Here is a 20,784-nt window from a genome sequence, read left to right on the forward strand (position 1 = left end):
GTGGTATATTCATGTGGTGAAATATACAGTTATGAGAAAGAACAAGCCAAAATTATGCATTGTCACATGGATGAATTTCACAAACCATAAAGCTGAATAGAAGAAGCCAAACACAAAAGACTACATGCTATGAAATTCCAGTTATAAAAAGTTTAAAAACAGCAAACTGGACCTATGATAGAAGTCAAGATGGTGGCTGCCCTTTATGGGGGAGCACTCACTGGAAGGGACAAAAGGAGGCTTCTGGAGTTGCTAACATGAATGTGTTCAAATGAATGGGAAACTGTGGGCTGTACACTTAGGATGTACCCACTTTTCTGTATGTATGTATGCATGTATGTATGTATGTATGTATGTACATATGTATTCTTCTATTAAAAGTTCACTTTTAAAAAGGAGAATGTGAAGGTAGAAGCAGTGTTAGCTTTCTTTCCTGGTCTCTCAAGGCTCCCTCTGGTCTACGCTAGGCTTGAGCCGCATTGTATTGGAATGAAAAATTTAATCTCATGTAATAGGAATGGTGACAGGGACGAGCTGTGAGCTTGTAAGAGGTAGAGGTGGGAACTCAAAGCTTATCTCAGAACATTTTAAGAATCAGGGGTCAGGTGTTCTGGGCAGGAGCTCAGCCTGCATGGAGCCATTAGCCAAGAATTGCAAAGCTGGTATCTTTATTTTGGGATTTGACCTGTCAGGGAGGCAGCTTGGTAGAAAGGGAGCTTTGTTCCTCTTAATTCAATAAATACTCACTGGTCATGTGTTACGCTCTGAATCCTGGGTCCTGGGGATTCTGAGCCAAACCAGACTAGAGCCCTGCCCTGTCTTAGGATATTAGGGGGATCAAACATGTGAACAGGCGATTGCAACGCAGCATGGAAGGTGACACGATAGGATAACCACAAGGCTAGAGCAGGAAAGAGGTGGCTGCTAATCCAGTCTGGGGAATTGGAAAAGTCTATCCAAGGCAGTGGGGTTTAAGCTGAGAGCAAAAGAAGAAGGTATGGGCTGGATGAAATGTTGCAAACACATAAAATGGCCAGTGCAAAGGCCCAGAGGTCACAGTAAGCAGTGTGCAGTCTGAGAAGATAAGATGGGTGTGGAGCCAAAAAAAACCAGTTACAGAGGAGCAAGAGATTAGGCTGGTTAAGTCTCAGTAAATTTAACGCTGCTGAAGAATTAGTCTTTTTTTTTTTTTTTAAAGATTTTATTTATTTATTTGACAGAAAGAGACACAGTGGGAGAGGGAACACAAGCAGGGGGAGTGAGAGAGGGAGAAGCAGGTTTCCTGCTAAGCCGGGAACCCGACGTGGTGCTTGATCCCAGAACCCTGGGAACATGACCTAAGCTAAAGGCAGACACTTAATCACTGAGCCACCTAGGCACCCCAAAGAATTACCCTTTTAACTCAGGCTTATGTAACGAAATCCTGGATCACTCTCTCTTGGGTTATGTGACCTTGGTCAAGTCTCTTCTGCTTTGATAGTATTAGAACTTTCTTAGTTTTGCCTTGAGTATTAGCTTCCCTTCCAATGCTTTTAAAAATATATAAAAAGGTGACTTATTTTTTTAAAGCCCTGCACATAGTAGGTAAAGTAGGAGAGTTGGTTGAAAGATGGGTGTCCACAGTTGGCAGCTTGCTGGGTGTCCAGGGTTCTATAGCAAAGGAGGACAGCATCTCAGCCTTATTATTTAGGAACACAAAAGTTGGCTTATACCAACGCCCACCACCATGTGCTGGCAGCTGAGAACACTGCAAAGGCAATAATCAGGATGGAAAATTCCCTTTCCAAGTTCCCAAAACCTGCAGCCCAAGGTGGCAGCTGGTGGCCTATTATTCCCTGGAGCTCTGGTGAAAGGGAAGAGTTCTGCTTGTGCAGAAGAGTTCTAAGCAGGAAAAGTCTGTTTTCTCTTGATGAAGAGGGATCATTTATGATTGGAGGGCTATTTCCTTGGTTTTTTTTTTTTTTCAACTTTTTAGAGATTAAATTATTGCAGTAAACGGGTAGCAGGAATTCCTTTGACTTGATAAGGTCTGGCTTCCTAGTTCTTCCTTGGAGGGGACTAAAGGGTTGAATAATTTATTCATTGCCTGAACAAATTTCAAGGGTGCTGTAAGAATCAAGACCAGACCAGGCAGTGACCTTAGAGATGAGAAAGAGAGACTGTGGAGATGAGTAGGTAAGCTGGGGAGCCCCAATATTAAAAGAGATCAGGGACACTGGGCATCAATCAGGCCAGTCTGGCTGCTCTAAGAGGTAGAATTCCAGGAGCAAGGGAAGGACCTCATCTTTGGGGGGGCAAAGAGGGCTCCTACATGGGTCTCACCGGGGAACAAGGCAACCTTAAGGGCAAGGTCAGCCAGATGGTAGGCAGTTCCTAAATATCTATGGCATCAATGAATGGCATAAAGATTGAGATCCATTTATGAGAAATGGAGTTCAAGGCAAGAGGTGGATCACACAGAATGAATTCAAATAGTGGCTAACAATTATACAACACTTCATATATGCCAGGCTCTTCTAACATCTTTACGAGTCCTGTGAAGGTAGTATTATCATCATTCCCACTTTATGGATAAGAAAACTGAGGCACAGAGAGGTTAACGAAGGGGCGTGCCTAACATCTCACGGACAGTAAGTGGTGGAGGCAGGATTTAGTCTGGTTCCAGAGACCACACTCTACTATTACATGTGACGGATTTGTTAGAATTGGGCCAATGATGGATTGCTTAACTCCTGCAAAATTCTTCCAAATGAGGAGAATCCCTGGTGCCGGAATGCTGGGGGGCTGGGCTGAATCTGAAAACAGGGCTGAGGGTCTTCAACAGGCTCACTTTCAAGGAGTGCTTTTGCCTGCAAGTGCTTGTTGTTGGTTGTTGTGAGTTATTCTTCAAGCATATGCCCCCTAGTTGCTTTGATTAGCAAATCTAAGACTTTAGTCTGCCAGTTTCTGGCTTTTGTCCTCCCCATCCCCTCCCCCCCGCTCCCTGCAAGTTTTGGTGCATTGGCTCCCAGGATGGGGAACTGGTTTCTTGCTTTGGCTGATGGAAGTCTCTGACTGACAACCTCTCAGTTGGTGCCTCTGGCATGGAAGCAGCAAGAGCTACTTTCCAAGTGTTGTGTGTTCACAACCCAAATCGACATCACAATTCTATTAACTTGTTTCCATGCTCTTCCGTTGAAAACCCATGTCACTTTGTCAACCTAAATAAACATTTCCAAGAGTTAGGAGGCTGCTCTGCTCAGGGTGGCCTAAGTACGTACTAATGAAGAATGAGACCCATGTCAGTTGGGTTGACGAGGCATTTTACTGCTTTATTTCCATCGTGAAACCCCAAGAATCCTTGCAAATTGGGAGGATGTTTGGCAGGAATGCAGTGGCTGGCAGAAAACACACAGCCATTTCAGTCATGACCATGAATACTCAGCCTTATTTGGCATAAACAATTCTTCAGGGTATATTTTCAACTCATTGTTTGGAAAACTTTAAGCACATAAATGCTGTTAGCTTCAGTAGAGTTCTGTGCATATGATCAGAGTAAACTTATTAAGATTTTTAGAACATATATATTCTCCCTTCCTAGGATTGTATTAAGTAGTTAAATATATATACATATTTTTTAATTTTTTATTTATTTATTTGACAGACAGAGATCACAGGTAGGCAGAGAGGCAGCCAGAGAGAGAGGAAGGGAAGCAGGGTCCCCGCTGAGCAGAGAGCCCCATGCGGGGCTCGATCCCAGGACCCTGAGATCATGACCTGAGCTGAAGGCAGAGCCTTTAACCCACTGAGCCACCCAGGCGCCCCAGTTAAATATATTTTTTTAATGAAGAAGATTTTTGCAGTAAGCCCATGGAATCACATGCATTGCGCACTAATTCTAGGTCAGATGCTGTGTTGAAACTGGAGATACGGTGATGGTCCCAACCAGCTCCTCCAAGGATTGAGCATAAAGCCATTGCAGAAGGTGGGGAAAAGGCAAAGAGGACACAGGAGAGATAAGGTAAGGAAAAGGATCATATAGAAAGTTTGCCCAATGTTCTCTCTGATATACATAGTACCATGAAGATGTTAATTATAATTGCCTGCCCCCACATTGAGGAGGAACGAGACTTTTCCAGGTCTCCTGAATTAAAGGAAGTGGGATGAACTTAACTAAGGTAGATTTTTAGAGAGGGTCTAGATTCCATCTGATGTGACATTTCCTTGACTTCATGACAGGGGATGGTGCAGACCCCAGGAGCCTTTGTGCTCAACAGCTAAGTGGTTTCCTTATCTTATCCTAGCTTTGCTTGTTCTCTAATTAGGTGTTGTTCAGGACCCTGTATACTTAGAGGCAAATTCCACCCAAGAATTTTTTATATGCTTATAGGGGGAGGTGGGGAGAGGAGAGAGAAACCAAGTAAAACCAATCTTCATCAACAGAAATCACAGAACACATAAATCTCAAACTCTGTTTACTTCCCTTAGCTTATTTACAAAAATACAAGTCAGTAAATACTAACTTGTAATCCAGATTAGCTGACTAGTTCCATGTGTTTGCCTGGCTGATTATGAAATGTATGTTGTATTTGTTATTAAATTCCTTTCTGAGTGGGGACAACTGTCACAGATGCAAATTCTATCTATTTCCTCACTGCTACTTGGGCTATCTACCGTAGGAGATCTTTTGTAAGGTATCTTTGCATTTTAAATTTGGGGCTATTCATCGTCTTCGTATTCAGTATTCATAAGGTTAGGGACAATAAAATGTACCTGGAACTCAGCCCTGTCTCCCCTGGGACATGGAGGAAATTTAGGAGCCAGGTGGAAACTTCGGGAAAATTCTCACCCGGTGATGGAAGCCAATCAGATGAGAGGGTTTGCCCAAGATTTCAACATGAGATCAGAGCTAACAAATCCTTATGTAAAGGTTGAGAATGTGGGTGGGAATAATGACAGGTTAGAAATAAGCACATTATAGCCACAGTTAACACAGAACTTGCTGTGTATCTGGTTCTGCCAAACAGCAAAACAAAACAAAACAAAAACACAAAAAAACACAAAACAATAACAACAAAAAACAACAATAGCAAAAAACCCACTTAGGAATCATCTCATTTAAAACTGACAAGGACTAACACTTTGTGAGCTTCCACTATACACCAAGCCTGTTTTAAGAGTTGTAAGAATATTAATAATCCAGTGATGTCGATTTTGGCTTTACTACATAAAATCAGAGCCCAAAAGGTCAGCTCGTATCTCTTCCAAGGTCCTACAGCCAGTGAAGAGAGGAGCTTAGATTTGAGCCCTGGCCCATTTTCGAAATAGTTTCATGGGGTAGGTGCTCTGATTCTCCCTGCTTTACAAACGAGCAAACGTAGGCACAGAGAGGTTAAGCAACTTTCATAAGGCTCTGTAAGTGAGTGTCAGATGCAAGAACTTCAAGTGGGATCTGATTTCCAGGTCCACGATGGTTTAGACTCTACATGGAGTACACAGCTTTTTAGGACAGCACTCACCACTGGCCAATCTTTGGGGCAAGAGAAACCTGGCTCAGGGTTTCTCTCACCACAGAAATGCGGTTTCAGCTCTCACATCGTTCTTATATTTGGGGCTGAGCTTCACTATTCCAGCAAGAAACTGCTCTCTCCCCCCTCCTGCTTTAGCTTATTTTTCTGGCTTTTAGCCTTCACATGAAAAGCTAGCCCTCTTTCACTTTCTTTTCTGATGAGCTCGCCTTCAGAATACAGATCAAAGTTTAAGAGGGAGGCAGAATTAGCCCAGGAGCTGGGGAAACACTTAGGTCTGCAGGCAAGAAATGTTTACCTAAAAATCCAGTCAATGGACCCAAGATGGAACCAGAGACTTGAAAAGCAAAGTCAAATGAATCCATGTCCACTGCAGGAGCGACAGCCGGACAGATGGACAGCTCTCTTCAAAGGTTGCTTAGGGACCCAATAAACCTGAAAAGACTGTGCTCTGAATGTCAATGTGGGTGGGTGGATAAAGGAACATTATTCCTCTTCTTCCTCTGGCTTTTCCCAGGGTGGGCACCACAAAGCAAATGCAATTTGCATTCAATGACAGAAAGCCACTCACATCTGTAAACACTAACCATCCCAGTCAGCAAATGCCTCCAGAAAGCCTCTTAGCCCCATTTCAAGGAGCCAGATGTGGAGAGAAAGCCTTCTGCTTTTCATTGTTCTTTCCACTCGAGCTGCAGGACCCTGGGACACTCCATGTGCAAGGAAAACACGGCTCACGTTGCTCTTAAATTGAACCAAGCTGATTAGGTTAGAGAGTTTAATTAAACTCTTGCTGGTGGTTGTGAAAAGGGTTCGCTTGCTCCCAAGCCTTTCTTCACGGGTTCCCTACAGGTAGCACACACTTTTCCCTTCCAACCGAAGGTCATTAGGATCACATGAATACGCAGAGATTGAAAGGTTCCAAGATGTTCTGGGGGGCATTTGACTCATAACTTTTAATTTAATCAATCAACTCAGCGGTCTAGTAAAGAGATTACAACCATCCTACTCCCTGATCCCTAGCAATCCGCTTTGCTGCAGGGCGGCCCTTACTAATCCTTTTTACTAAAAATAAGGCAGGGCTGCTTGTGCTGTGATTTCCTATATCCTTTGTCCCGTTTCGTGTTTGTTCTTTGCTCTGAAATTTAACTGAGGCTGGGCAAAAGCTGCAAGTATTTCTTTGTCCTCATGCTTCACTTCCAGCCCCAAACAGCAGAGTTCTTGCAAATTGGGAGGGACGGTTGCCAGCACTGTAGTGCCTGGCACAGACCTTTGCAGAAACTCCACTCGTGATTATCAATAGTCGTCCCTTTCTCAGCATAAACAATTCTTGAGGGTAGGTTTTTCAACTTGCTGTTTGGAAAACTAAGTACATAAATGCCATTCGCTACAGCCAACTTTTGTGTGCAAATTCGTGGGTAACCGTACTCAATGCTCTGGTTTAATGGGCTTTGTATATTCCCTCTCCTTCAGTTTCATAAAGCTTTTCAGAGTTCCGGGTATTTTCATGCAAAGGGAAAATCAAGTCTTTATGATTGAAGTAGGCGTTTCCTGGAGTCCCCGCACAGGTACTGGCAAACAAGTCTGAAGGAAATACTGCATGAAAGATGCATGGGCTGGTGTCATACTTAAATGTTAATCACATCCATTTTGCCAGGGGAACTGGTGGCATTGGAACTTACGTAATAACTGATCCATGACTTGCCAATGAATCCAATCTTTCTTCCTCCTCAAATCAGTTCCAAACAGGTGGCCCTTGAAGCTGCATGAATGAGAGGCAGGAACCACGTGCTCTCTGAATTGCCCACCGGCGGGAGTGAATGGCAAGTAAGTCATCAATAAATTAATTTACCCCTACTGGCGGTAATGAGACTGTAACCTGACAGATACAAGGAGAGTAATACTTTTTATATTATACTAAATGGTCAGTCCAAAAAGGGCATCTCTTATTTAAGAAAGGGTATGCTCGAGAAATAGTTCGTGGACCTTGAGGAGGGAGGCAGCCCGAGAGGCTAGAACCTTCCAATTTCAAGTCCCATTTAAATGCCAATAAAATAGTCTACCACAAAGGTTTCAGGAATAGCAGTCATAATCATCACTCGAGGAAAAAAAATGAGTAAAAGGGGGAGAAATGATTTTGAACTATTACAAATGTTTGGCAGTATGAGAGAGGAACTATGAATTAAGAAGCTGGGTACAGGGGCGCCTGGGTGGCTCAGTGGTTAACTGTCTGCCTTCGGCTCAGGTCATGATGCCAGGGTCCTGGGATCGAGTCCTACATGGGGGGGGGGGGTCACTGCTCAGCAGGGAGCCTGCTTCCTTCTCTCTCTGTCTGCCTCTTTGTCTAGTTGTAATCTCTCTATCTAATAAATAAAATCTTAAAAAAAAAAAAAAGCTGGGTACAGGATGGGGGTGAGGGAGAGAAGCAGTAAACCATGGAACAAAACGAGAACAAGAACAGAAGTTAGAGAAGCGCTGCAATCTATTTTTTAAATATACCTATTTCAGGAGAGCTCATTATGGGAGGAAGGAGTGGGCAGGCGCCAGCCATGATAACACAGGTCCAGGGATGGAGGGGATGCTACAGGAAACTAACCAGAGAAAGAGAAATGAACCAGGGGAAAAAATGCAGAGCACACAGTTCCTGAGGAAACAAAGAGAATGAGCTGACGTGCTGCCTGCACCCAGGAGATGCTCTGAATAGATCTGTGGAATGACTGGACAAACAATAAACAACAACAAATCAAAGATTAGAAATAAAAAACAGATGACCTCAAAGAATAATGTCACCACGAATAAAATAGCTGAAGCTACACATAAAGCCCTTTTAAAGATCTCGTTTAGAATAGCGGGCATCATCAAATATTTTAACTGCAGGAGAGGAAGAAAGCACTGTGTACGGAGCTAGGTTATAGATTTCATGTAAAGGATTACAAACCATAAGCGAATAAGGACTAGGTTTTTTTCCCACTAAAATGGAAAGCCATGGATAAACCATAGTCAGAGTAAAAAACTGTATAATTTGGGCTTTTACCCAGTTGAGTTGTTCGCCAAATGCAAGACTCACACAGAATTTCAGTCTTAAGAAGTTCAATCACCCACTAATGGGCAAGTGTTGGATTCCAAGTTTATTTCAAAAAGAAATCTAATCTTAAAAGACCTGAGAAAAAAACAATGCTGTTAAAAATAGTAAAAAACTCTGAATCAGTATATCTTTATTGAAGAGGTAAGTACAATAGCAGAGAAGCACTGATGGGAGTTGGGAATGAGGAGAATTGTTAAAATTAAAGTGGATAAAAAGAAATGAACTGAGTGGTAAGTGGGGAACAGAAGAAAGAAAAGAGTTGAGAAAAACCACAAAGCCAGCAAAGGTCTTTCACCAGAGTGAATCAAAAAATGCTATCCTGATAAGACAGGGGTCTATTGATAATGTAGAAGTAATATCTTTGTCGTATGTTTTAAATTGACAGAGTTGACTTAAAAGAAGATTTATGCCAAATGAAATAAAAATAAGCAAAATCAAAGCCAGATACGTGCTTGTTGTCTATGTAATACCAAAGAAAATCTAGAAACAAGCAAACAAATTAACAATAACAGTAGAGATAAAAAAGTAGACTGGCAGAACATAAACTACCTAGGACTGAGCTTAAAATAAGTGTAAGTCTAAATAATCATGTTGAGAAACAAAACAGAACAAATAAAAAAAAAACTGAAACCAAAAAAGAAAGAAAACAAAACAAAACAAAAACCCACAAAAGCTCTTCCAATGGGATGAACGCAATAATTTACTGGAAAATCATTAAAAGGCATAGAGAACCTAACAATAAGAAAAAATAAATTTAAAAAACACTGAAAAGGGAAATTAATTAAAGGGAAGAAAAAGCAGGTGAGGTTTCAGACACGACAGTATTTAAGGCAAAAGTTATTAAAGCTAGCTAATTATGTTAATTATGCAATGTTGAAAGTCAGAGTTAATCATGAGGATATAATGCTTTGATGCTATAGGTTCCAAAGACATAGTGACAAATGGAAAACAATCTGTTAACATCAAGGAGAAATGATAAGTACACGGTTTTAGATCAAGGCGTTAATACCCCATTATCAGAACATGAAAAATCAAGAAGAAATGATCAAGTAATAGAGCCTGAATAAACATAATTGAACTTATCATCATACAGCAGTAAGTATAGATACTGCCAAGAATTAAATGGATTGAACACTGTACACAAAAAATCTTGGTAGCAACCACACCTCACTCCTCTGAGTTCAACCCTGGGGAACTTCAGAAACACAGACCCATGGAACTACCAGAGACACTGAAATACAGGAGATCAAAGACTCACTTCAAAAATAACCAACATGAGTGTGTATTTGGGTCGAGGGGTGGTGGACAATGAAGGAATCTGAGAATACACTAACATTCTTGTTTTGTTCAGAGGAAGACAAATATTGAAATGTTTATGAAATCAATACAGATAAATCAACCCAAGTATGTGTTTTAAATTAGAGGCAACCACCACAAGAACAACAACATAGATCAAATATTGCCTAAACCAGCATAAGAAAACTTAATGCAGGCAACGGAAAGAAAAGAAGTATTAAAAAAAAAAAAAAGAGGAAGAAACAAAAAGAAATTATAATCAGCAAATATAAAACAAGATGGCGGAAAGATTTGAATATGACAGTCGTCCAATGTGGGGTACATGGAATATTACGAGAAGCAAATAAAGCCAGAGGGGCACTGAATGGACCAAGAGTGCTCGTGTGCTGTGAAGTAAGTACACATCCCTCAGCACCTGTGTGGAATGAGAGAAAAGGCTAAACATATATGAGGTCGTGAAAAAAACAAATTCTGTAAACGCACAAAAAGGCAGAAACGTTCTATTTACATACTCTCGCACCAAAACAAAAGAAAGAAACTTCAGTGAAAAAGCGATCTACGAAGAAACCCAGTTAGCACATGGGGAAACACCAGAGCTGCTCCGTCTCAGCCTGGTCTCCAGGCTGAGCAAAAAGGGTCCCCCCCTCAGAATTTATAACCAGGAGTTTGAAATTTGACACTGCTCCGTTGTGTGGTAGCTTTGGTGTGGTTCTGAAGAGGTCTGAGTCTTTGTTGCCTGTTTCTCTGGATGCTTTTTGGGTTGTCCCGATCCTCATTATTCTAAAATTTCAGGACGGGAGGCTTTTCTCATCCTCTGTGCTGAACACCTGGGTCCTGAGCCTATTCCTGGGGTTGGTGCAAATGGTTGGCTTGGCTCTTACCACCCTCCCCGCAGCTAGGGAGGATTCTGCATTCTTTGCTCTGCTAAGAGTTCCCACCTCTCCAGCTCCCCAGATACGGGCAATCTCTTTGAAAGGGCGGGGCCTTCTTTCCTTTTTCCTTGTCTTTGTGAATTTATTTTTTATTCTTCTAGTGCCATCTTTATGGGATTGGAGGAAAGATCAGCAATTCATGCTTGTGTTCAGCCTGGCATGTTTAAGGGGAGGACCAGGTGAACTGACTCTCCTTCCCCACTCCCGGTGCATAACACAGTGAGTTGTTGCCGCAAGGCTTCCCAGAGGGATGGAGAGAAGAGAGGAGAAAAGGGGGAAAGAAGCTATTTAATCCTTTCTCTTTTGCTCTGCCAGACACTGACACTGTGTATGGTGAGGCATGTACTCCGGACCAAACTCTGAATTCCCAGTCACAGCTCTATTCATACGCAGCCTGGCGGTGGCACCACTGGGGGGCGCTGTTGGGCACAATTACTCAGCTTGGAGCGGGATTTCCCTGTGATGGTGGGAAGGAGTGGGATTATTGTTTGCTGAATGTTTCATTTTGTTTCTGAAGTTAGATGGGGAGAAGAGGCCTTTGGTCCATCTGTGACTCATCACCGTTCTAGGCGCTGGGCTGCGGAAACCCACACGTTATTTTACCATAAATGGGAAGAAACCCAGCAAGCTCAGTACTATAAATTTAGTTAACAGTTCTTCCAAAAGTAATTGAGGGATTTAGTGCAATCCCATTTAAAATTCTGACAGGATCCTTTACAGAATTTGATAAAATGATTTCATGATCACTTGCAAAAACAGAGAGACAATAATATTGAGGAATATTTTAAGAAGCAAGAGTACTTGTCGGCTCTGATGCTTTTTTCTCTGTCACTCCCCCGCATCTAATGAGTGACAGAATCTACCTCTGAAAGCTATCTCCAGTCCGTCCATCCACTCCATCACACATCCACCGCCTTAGTCCGAGCTAGCACCATCACTCTCATGACCTCCTCCCCTACCTTCCCAATTATTGCCAGAACCACCCAATCTGCTCCCCACTTAGCAGCCCTATAAGGTCCTCTCCTCCTGCCCCAATCTCTTCAGTGGCTTCACTCATCTCCCTCCACCCTCTTCCTTGCTCATTTTGTAACTGCTTCTCATTCATTCATTCATTAGAGACTTTCAAAGTATCAGACAATGAGCTGATCCCCGAGGAGATACTGAGCAAAAGCAGGCTTGATGCCTGTCAGTGCCGTAGGGGTTTTAAAGGCAAATGCAATAAGCTCGAGGAAAGATTCAAATGTGTATGTCATTAAACCAATGCCAATTTAAAATAATGAGATTAATTTTTTATAACCATTAATTGCCAAAACCCAAACAGAAAACATTAAGTTAAATGCTGAGGAGGCTGGGGGACAGAGATCTATTTATTCATTATTGGTACCTTGGTGAATTGATAGAAATATTTTGGAGAAGAATCTGGCAAAATGTCTTAAGAGCCCATAAAAAGTACATATTTTTTGATTGGGCTGTCTGGCTCTTAGGAAATTATTTCAAGGAAATGATTTAAAGGAAGGACAAAGGGAGGAAGAAGACTTCACTGCAGGGTTTTTTTGGGGGGGGGGCGCCTGGGTGGCTCAGTCAGTTAAGTGACCAGCTCTTGATTTTGGCTCAGGTCATGATCTCAGGGTTATGGGATCAAGCCCTGTGTGGGGCTCCACGCTCAGCGGGGAATCTGCTGGAGGATTCTCTTCCTCCTTCCCCTTCCTCTCTTTCTCTCTCTCAAATAAATAAATCTTTTTTAAAAAAGCTTTTTGTTGTAGTGCTCTCCATGTTAGCAAAAGACCTGACATCACTTTGATGTTCAATAAGAGAACAGTTAGATAAGTGGTTTAGAGCAAGCTGGTGTAACAAATTATGACTATGGAAACAAAACCAAATGCACGAAGCAGGATGCAATGTTTCCAAATGTGCAACTGTGTATGTGGATAACGTATGAAGAAATGAGAGCTGCTGCTGAGCGTCAGAGTGGTGGTTTTTTATGTGATTAGATTTAATAACTAGTAACTTTCAAATAACATGGCCCAGTGGAAAAGATGGCCAAGTTTCACTATAAAAGCAACTTTGATACTGTAGGGTGTATTTCCCAGTGGCCATGTTTATATTTTAGGCGATGTGTCCTCAAATGAAACAAAAATAATTGGCTTCCAGAAAAAGTTCCTGTCACCAATATGTATTTGTTAAACAGTGTTAAAACTGATGCCATATCAAAAATGGGGAGCGTTGTGCAGTTTACTTCGTCAAGGTACATTACAGAGTCTCTACAGCGTGGAGGCTTTTGTCAAAAAACCTAGGAGTTTGGGACACCTGGGTGCCTCAGATGGTTAAGCATCTGCCTTCGGCTCAGGTCATGATCTCCAGGTCCTGGGATCGAATGCCGCATGGGGCTCCCTGCTCAGCAGGGAGTGTGCTTCTCCCTCTCCCGATGCCCACTACCCCACTCATGCTCTCTCTCTCTCAAATTAATAAATAAAAATTAAAAAAAAAAACAAAAACAATGGTAAACAAATCTAGGAGCCGTGTTCAGAGGGGGTGAGCAAAATGACTCAGCATCTGTTAGGCAAGTCCCAGTCCCCTGGCAAAGACAGAGTCTGTCTCCAGACCCTGGGATGTCCCTCTGAGCTGACCCTGCGTGGTCACCATGTTCCTATAAAAAACGCCTGCTCTTGGACCACTGCTGGGTACTAAAGACTGCTGAGGACAGACAGTGGGGGAGCTTGCTGGCACTTCTAACACTCCAGGGCTCTGGAAGTCTGTTCAGGCTCAGTGAATCCAGACCTTCCCTTTCTGACTTCTTAGTCAGGATCTGTAGAGGAGGTCTTTGTACAGTGGGGCAAAGCTGTATGGAATTTAGTATCGGCTGAGTCCACATTGGTACAGCAGATGCTGAAAAGATGCTTTGTGTAGAAGACATTTAATTTCACTGCAGAGCAGAGAAGACAGCCTTGTGACAGCCCCCAGAAGAAGGCAAAAGGGAATCAAGAGAGCTGAGCTTTGATTTTGTTTCTGAAACTCTCTGGTTATGTGATCTGAGTCCTTCGCATTTCACATTTTTTTCACTTATAAAATTAGGAGGTAGAACGTGCATGATCCAGCCTCAAAACGGATTCCTAGAAACAACCCAGTTGGGGGTCTTTTAAAAGGATTTCATGATTTCCAGATGGCCAGCAGAGGTTGATGGCATTACAATGGAGAGGGGATGTCAGCCTGGGCCCTCCCCTGGCCTTCCTGATTTCACCACACCTAGCCTCTCCCAGGGATGGGGGCTGTGGTGGATGCAGAGTCCCCTGATCTCTAAGAAAGGGAACCCCAGAAATAGCATTCGGAGCCAACCATCGTGGATCGCAGTGTGGCCCCCACAAGCAAGGATTGAAGAACAAGAGTGTTACCAGATCTTCTTGAAGAGCCCAAGGTGATTCTCCAGGGCAAGTCACCCAAAGCGAACGGAAGGACAGACACCTTGGGCTGCTATCCTATGCTACGGCAGAGGTCCTCCAAGTGCGGTCTACAGACCTCTGGGGACCCTGAGGCCCTTGCAGGGAGTCTGTGAGGAGAAAACTATTTTCACAATAATACCAAGACATTTGCCACACGTTGGCATTCACCCTGGTGGTGTCAAAGTGGTACGGTGTGAACCACTGTCACTTAGCGCCCATCCAAGCAGTGGCCTCGAACGGCGCCCACAGTCACTGCCAGGAACGGCCGTGAACAATGTAAGAGTCAGCTTCATTTTGGAATGTTTTTGATGAAACAATAAGAATTATTAATGTTATCTATTAGTCTCTGTACATCCGAGTACACAGTTTTCTCCCATTCTGTGTGACTAACTGGGGAATATCCACGAAACACTTCCCTGTATACTGGGATGCGATGATGGTCTTGAGTAAATGCTCTTGTAAGCTGGACTGGACACTTTTATTTTCATAAACATCATTTTTACTTGAAAGAACCAATGACAAATTATGGCTATTTAGACTGGAGAACGTGGTAGACATTTTCTCAAAAATGAAGTGAGCTTGTCATTTCAAGGAAAACAACGGACAGGATGTGTTGCCAAGGAGAAAATTCAAACTTTCAAGCAAAACTTAGAATTTTGGAAAACTTGCAGTGCCTGGGTGGCTCGTTCATTAAGCGTCTGCCTTCTGTTCAATTCATGATCCCGGGGTCCTGGGATCCTGAATCAGGCTCCCTGCTCAGTGGGAAGCCTGCTTCCCCCTCTCCCACTCCTCCCCGCTTGTGTTCCCACTCTGGCTGTCTCTCTTTCTGTCAAAAAAGTAAATAAAATCCTAAAAAGAAAAGAATTTTGGAAAACTATATCTGTCATTATGAATCTGGTAGTTTTCCAATACTTAAACACATTTTTTTAAAAGATTTTATTTATTTGACAGACAGAGATCACAAGTAGACAGAGAGGCAGGCAGAGAGGGGAGAAGCAGGCTCCCTGCCGAGCAGAGAGCCTGATGCGGGGCTCAATCCCAGGACCCTGAGATCATGACCTGAGCCAAAGGCAGAGGCTTAACCCACTGAGCCACTCGGGTGCCCCTCTTAAACACACTTCTAATGAGAATGGAAGTGATATTAATTAATGTGATTTCTGACACTGTATAATGAAATGTCTCAACATCTGGACCACCTGTGTAGCTTGGTAGACCAGTGTTTTCCAAATGACCAATATATGATGTCACAAAATCATTTATCTATAAAAGATTCATTCCAAGTACAAAGTAAAGCAATGCATTTTAATGTAACAGAGTATAAGTTCACTGATATGGTTTCATGTTCTACACTGTAATTATCCTTTAAGAAACTACCCTTTGTAGGGATGCTTGGGTGGCTCAGTGGGTTAAGCATCTGCCTTCAGTTCAGGTTATGATCCCAGGGTCCTGGGATCCTGGGATGGAGCTCCAAATCATCTCCCTGCCCTGTGGGGAGCCCGCTTCTCCCTCTCCCTTTGCCTGCTTGTGCCCTCTGCTCTCTCTCTCTCCTTCTCAAATAAATAAAATCTTAATAAAAAACAAAAAAGAAAGAAACTACCCTTTGTAAGGTTTTGGTATAGTTTCAAAGAAGATTATCTGTGATTAATGAAGAAGTTATTAAAATATTCTTCCTTTTCCAATTACATATCTGAGATAGAATTTCTTTACATACTTCAACCAAAAAAAAATACCACAACAGGTTGAGTGCAGAGGCAAATATCAAAATCTCGGTGTCTTCTAATTAAGTCAGATATTAAAGAGATTTGCAAAAATGTAAAACAATGAGGCTCCTTCCCTAAATTTCTTTTGTTTTAGACAAACATAGTTATTTTCATAAAATATGTTAGCAGGTAATGAGTTTATCATTGCTAATTCATTATATGCTACTTTTTAAATGAAGTAATAAGTAATATTTTAAAACATCTGTAATTTTTGATACGTTGAATTTGGATAGACACAACCCATATAAACAAAAGGATGTTTGAGTTCTCGATAAATTTTCAGTACGCAAAAAGCATCTTGAAATTACAAAGCTTGAGAGTTGCTGGTCTGAGATCCTTGTGGACAAAGTGGTGTTTGGGATGAGTAATAATAAAGGGGAGGGGAACATGACATCTATCAGTTTGCACCATGGTTGGGAAGCATCATGGCTTAATTGGGCTTCATGTCAAGGGTTGGTTATCAAGACAAGATCATGCCTGGAGCACCAAAGGGAAAGTCATCTATTACTTAAGATTAGTAGAAATCACTTCCACCAGCATTGAATTTTCAAAGTCCTTATTAAACCCTCTCTGTGCCTTTCCATTTGGCTCCAGTCCTGAGCACCTTTCCCTCTAAGGAGGGTCTGGTCTATAATCACTCAGCAGTATTGGCCATGGTGACTAGACGGGAGCTAGAAATCTGCCTCCTAGGTCTCAGTGACTGCTACTCTGGGTTCGACAATCAGTATATAATACTTGGAAAGGCACCAGGCACTTCCAAGGAACTAAGAATGAAAGATGAGCATGTCACGGCTTTTGTCCTGGAGGACTCCTCTGCCTGATGGAGAAGAAAGATTCCTTAAGAAATAATTACAGTCCAATGTGATAAACACTCCTTTGTACACAGTGACCAAATTTTTCCAACCCCAAATTAAGACACACTGACATTTGACAATGGAACAATCCTGGGGGGATCTAGAGCTCATGTTTCCTTTATTAAGAAACTCCCAACAACTCCACAGAAATTCTGTATAGATTTGTACTTGATTTGGCCCAAAGACCCAGAAACAGTGGTCAGTATTTTTTTTTTTTTTTTCCAAATTCTGGGGAATAACAATGTCAGAACAGAACAGCACAAGAAGCTCCTTAGGATTATGGAAGATGAGTAATGGGCCCTTAACATCTTATTTCCTCTGGGTTAGTGGACTGGAGGCACTAGAGGACATTTTTTTTTCCATCATCCTTGTTCCAAGTGGTTTCCTCCCCGCCAGGCAAAGAGTCCAACTTTGTTCATGCAGGTCTCCCACACCAGCTGAAGCAAATCAAGCTGAATCCCAGAGTGAGAAGAATGAACTAGTAAGATGCTTCTAAGATCCCAAGTCTTGATTACAATGCGGGTAAAATTAAACAATAGAGCTCTTGATCTGCCAAGTCCCTGCTGGGTGGGCTGCCTGGGAACCATGGAGGCTCTGGTCTAGACCAGGTCTTCGTAAGTCCCAACCACATACCCTTTGCTCCCCCTTTTTTGGGGGGCTGACCCAAATCCCTCTTTTTAATCTCCTCCCCGTTCTGCTCATCTTTCCCAGCTGTGGCAACTCCACAGTGAAATGAACAAGAATAAAACAGACAATGAACAGAAAAATCATATCCAGTGCCGCACACCAACATCCCACCACCCACAGTTAGAGAGAATGAGCATTACTGGGTCTTGAAGGCAGCCAACTGAAAGGCAGGACAAGGAACCAGACAAATCCCTTTTCAAATCTTGGATCCACTACTCACATCTGACTAGGGGCAAATCATGACATGTCTCTGATATTCAGTGAGCTCATCCACAAACACAGGTTATTTTGAGGATTAAATGACATAACATAAGTAAAAATGTGTGGCACACAGTAGGTCCACTACTCATTGTTAGAATTTTCACATTTTTGTGTGTGAAGATTTGATAAATGCCAGTCTCCCCACCAGTCTCTGAGTTGTATGAGAATGTGGGATGTGTCTTTTTTTGCTCACCATTATATCACTAGAGCTTAGCATGGTGCCTGGCATATGCTAGGCATTTTTTGAGACTATGGTATGACAAAAGGGAATTTCTAGGGTCCTGATTAAGGATCTACTCTAAAATAGCAAGTTTGGGGCTTCCTAACAACTCCAATGGATTGGTATTGGCTATCTGGAGCATGATGTCATGAAGGATTCTAAGGTGGTATCTGGAATTTGTAGGGAAAGGGTGTGCAGGTAGATTACCAACATTATGGTTGAGGGCGTTGAATGTTTGTTGACCTTGATCTGTGGAGTCAAGAGCAGCCCCCTCTTGTCACCTGTTTCCAGCACAGATAGATCTACTGTGTGATTCACAGATAGAGCCTCTTTGGGGGACCGAGGTCACCAAACGCTTGACCTGAAGAGAAGCAGCATGACCTTAGGAGTATTTTTTAAAATCGCAGATTAGAACAACGCTACGTAAGGAAAGCTCAAAGCATACCAGTATTGTATCTGCTTATCTTGATGACTTTCACTTCCTGGGCACGTGTATTTCATGAGTCAGCTGTTAAAAGCAAACAGACCCGACACACATCGGCTGGTGTACCCCACAACCAGACAGACCTTCACCGCGCACCTTCCCCCAATCCATGAAGTGGCTATTTTACTCACGAGGGTAATCCTTTGGGTGCGTCTTCTCGGACCAGTTCCCATAAAATGTGAGTCTGTACTTGGCAGTTCCACAGGCACAGCAGTCTAAGATGGGTTTGTCAGTTACCCCGTCAAACATGGAATCTGAAACAGGGAAATCACTAAGTTAGGAAACCAATGTGGGCCACTTACAAGGCAGCACTCTCTTGGTCCTGTCCTGTCCTCAATGCTTGGGAAAAGAAGATGAGGTGCGATTTCCAGTGACAACACCCAGAACCAGGTCAGTACTTGGGCTGTAAAGGATTTTTATATACCTCTAAGTATGGTAATTATATTCTGCCAATAAAAAAGACTCAGAACTTTTGCTCTAACAATGTGAGGAAACCTGTGGGACCAATAAGGCTGAATAGTTGGGAAACCAGGGATAAAATTGACTCAGTTATCCTTTTTTCCCCACAATAGGATTTTCCCACTAGATTTTAAGAGGAATATGCATGTGTGTGTTTTCTCTAAGAAATGTTCTCTGGGGCCAAATTGCCAGGACCAGAAGGAGCAGCTTTGCAGAGAAGCAGTGAGAACATAAAGGACAGACATAAGGACTGCTGAATATTATTATGAAAAATGCAACTATAGTCACATCCCTTCTTATCAAGCTTTCAGAGACTTGGGAGGGGTGGGGGTTTAGGGCTATGCTGGTAAGTTCAGGTTTACTTCTGAGTACAGGAGCCGCCAGGAAAAACTCAACAAGATTCCCTCTCTGCCCCCATTTTTATCTGTGAATAGCTGATAAGTGGGGAAAGAGAGATTACATGAATAAATTCAGTTATTTCCGATTGTCAACCCACATCCCTAACTGTGCTTTGTTGCTTTCAGTCTGTTCTGCTTCCTGCAAGACCAAAACAATGGCTTACAGATGCAATGTGTTTCAGCTGCTTTCTCTTTGGTTTCTCCCGTGGTATTAACATAAATGTTCTTTTTTTTTTTTCCTACAAGTTGGACATTTATTCTTAAATATTATATAAAGACCAGTGACAGTATAAAAATCTTTTCAAGTGTCAGGGAGAGCATTTTACAAGTCTTCCTTGTGGAATTCACTGGGTTCCATTGGTTTGAACAAGCAAAATCAGCGATGGGTAGAAGAAGAGAATTCCGTGCTCCAGGATGGAGATAAAAGCATGAAATAGGTAATAATAACTACATTGTATAGAGCCCTTGTAGGTGCTGCTCTCTTTCCAGGTACTGTCTCATTTAATCCTAGCAATCCCAGGAGGTAAGTACTTTAGATAATTCCATGTTGCAGGTTAGTACACTGAGGCAATCAGGTAACCAGTGCAAGGTCATGGGGTTAGTAGGTGTTACGGGCAGAACTGGATGGCGCTCTGTATAAACACCAATGAGAGTAATTTTTGTGTGTATGTGTTTCTCTTTATGCTTTTTCAAGTGAAGGCTGGTGCATTTAAAAAAATGACCTCCCTATAGAGTTCCAGGATTTCTAAATGGCGGCACCAAAGAAGAGGTCTGAAAGCACCCAAAATAGAAATCCTAGTCTGGCTCTTTCTTTTGTACACTTGGAAGAAGCCCGCACATTGTCTGTGCTTGGGGACAGGCTCTCTGTTGCTTAACGCACACAAAATCCAGGTACCACTCCTGCCTCAGCTACTTTGATAGGGACAAGCCCTATTGAATATATTGCAGGAAAGGCAGCGTAAATTAGGAACTCTTAAGGATTTTTTCCTTTTCCTCTTCCATTATTGTTATTATGACCAACTGTTTTGCAAAAGAACTAAATTGGCTTTGGAAAAGGGATTCCAAGCTAAGAGATATGCATTGGGCTTTCAACTGTAGCTTCCCCGTGCTATTTGATGAGGGAGCAATCTCTCAAAAAACGAAAAATAAGGCAAATCGGTGGCTTTACCTTCTCAATCTTTTCTGAAAATATCTTTTCAGATGCAGGTAGTAAGCTTAAAGATATATTCAGAAGTTCAGGGGAATACACTTACAACAAATCTTGTGGAATTCCAAAGGAAAATTAGCTTCCATTTAAAAAATTAGGCCCAAGTTTGAAACTAAAAACAGGCATATTGTTCCCTATGAGAAAAAACCTACTGAAAAGGAACCAGATTTTCTGGGGCACCTGGGTGGCTCAATCGGTTA

The 20,784-nt window shown here is 42.3% G+C and overlaps 1 protein-coding gene across 3 annotated transcripts in view; it reads right to left on the reverse strand.

The window, feature by feature from the left end:
* Positions 1-20,784, reverse strand: part of SPON1 (spondin 1) — a 256,397-nt gene that overhangs the window by 127,132 nt on the left and 108,481 nt on the right. For all 3 annotated transcript variants that reach the window (XM_046015735.1, XM_046015734.1, XM_046015737.1), the window contains one exon: positions 18,652-18,774. In XM_046015735.1, coding sequence (XP_045871691.1) covers positions 18,652-18,774 — 123 coding nt within the window. The remainder of the gene's footprint in view (positions 1-18,651; positions 18,775-20,784) is intronic.

The sequence above is a fragment of the Meles meles genome, chromosome 8 (assembly GCF_922984935.1).
Source record: "Meles meles chromosome 8, mMelMel3.1 paternal haplotype, whole genome shotgun sequence".
Classification (NCBI taxonomy): domain Eukaryota; kingdom Metazoa; phylum Chordata; class Mammalia; order Carnivora; family Mustelidae; genus Meles; species Meles meles.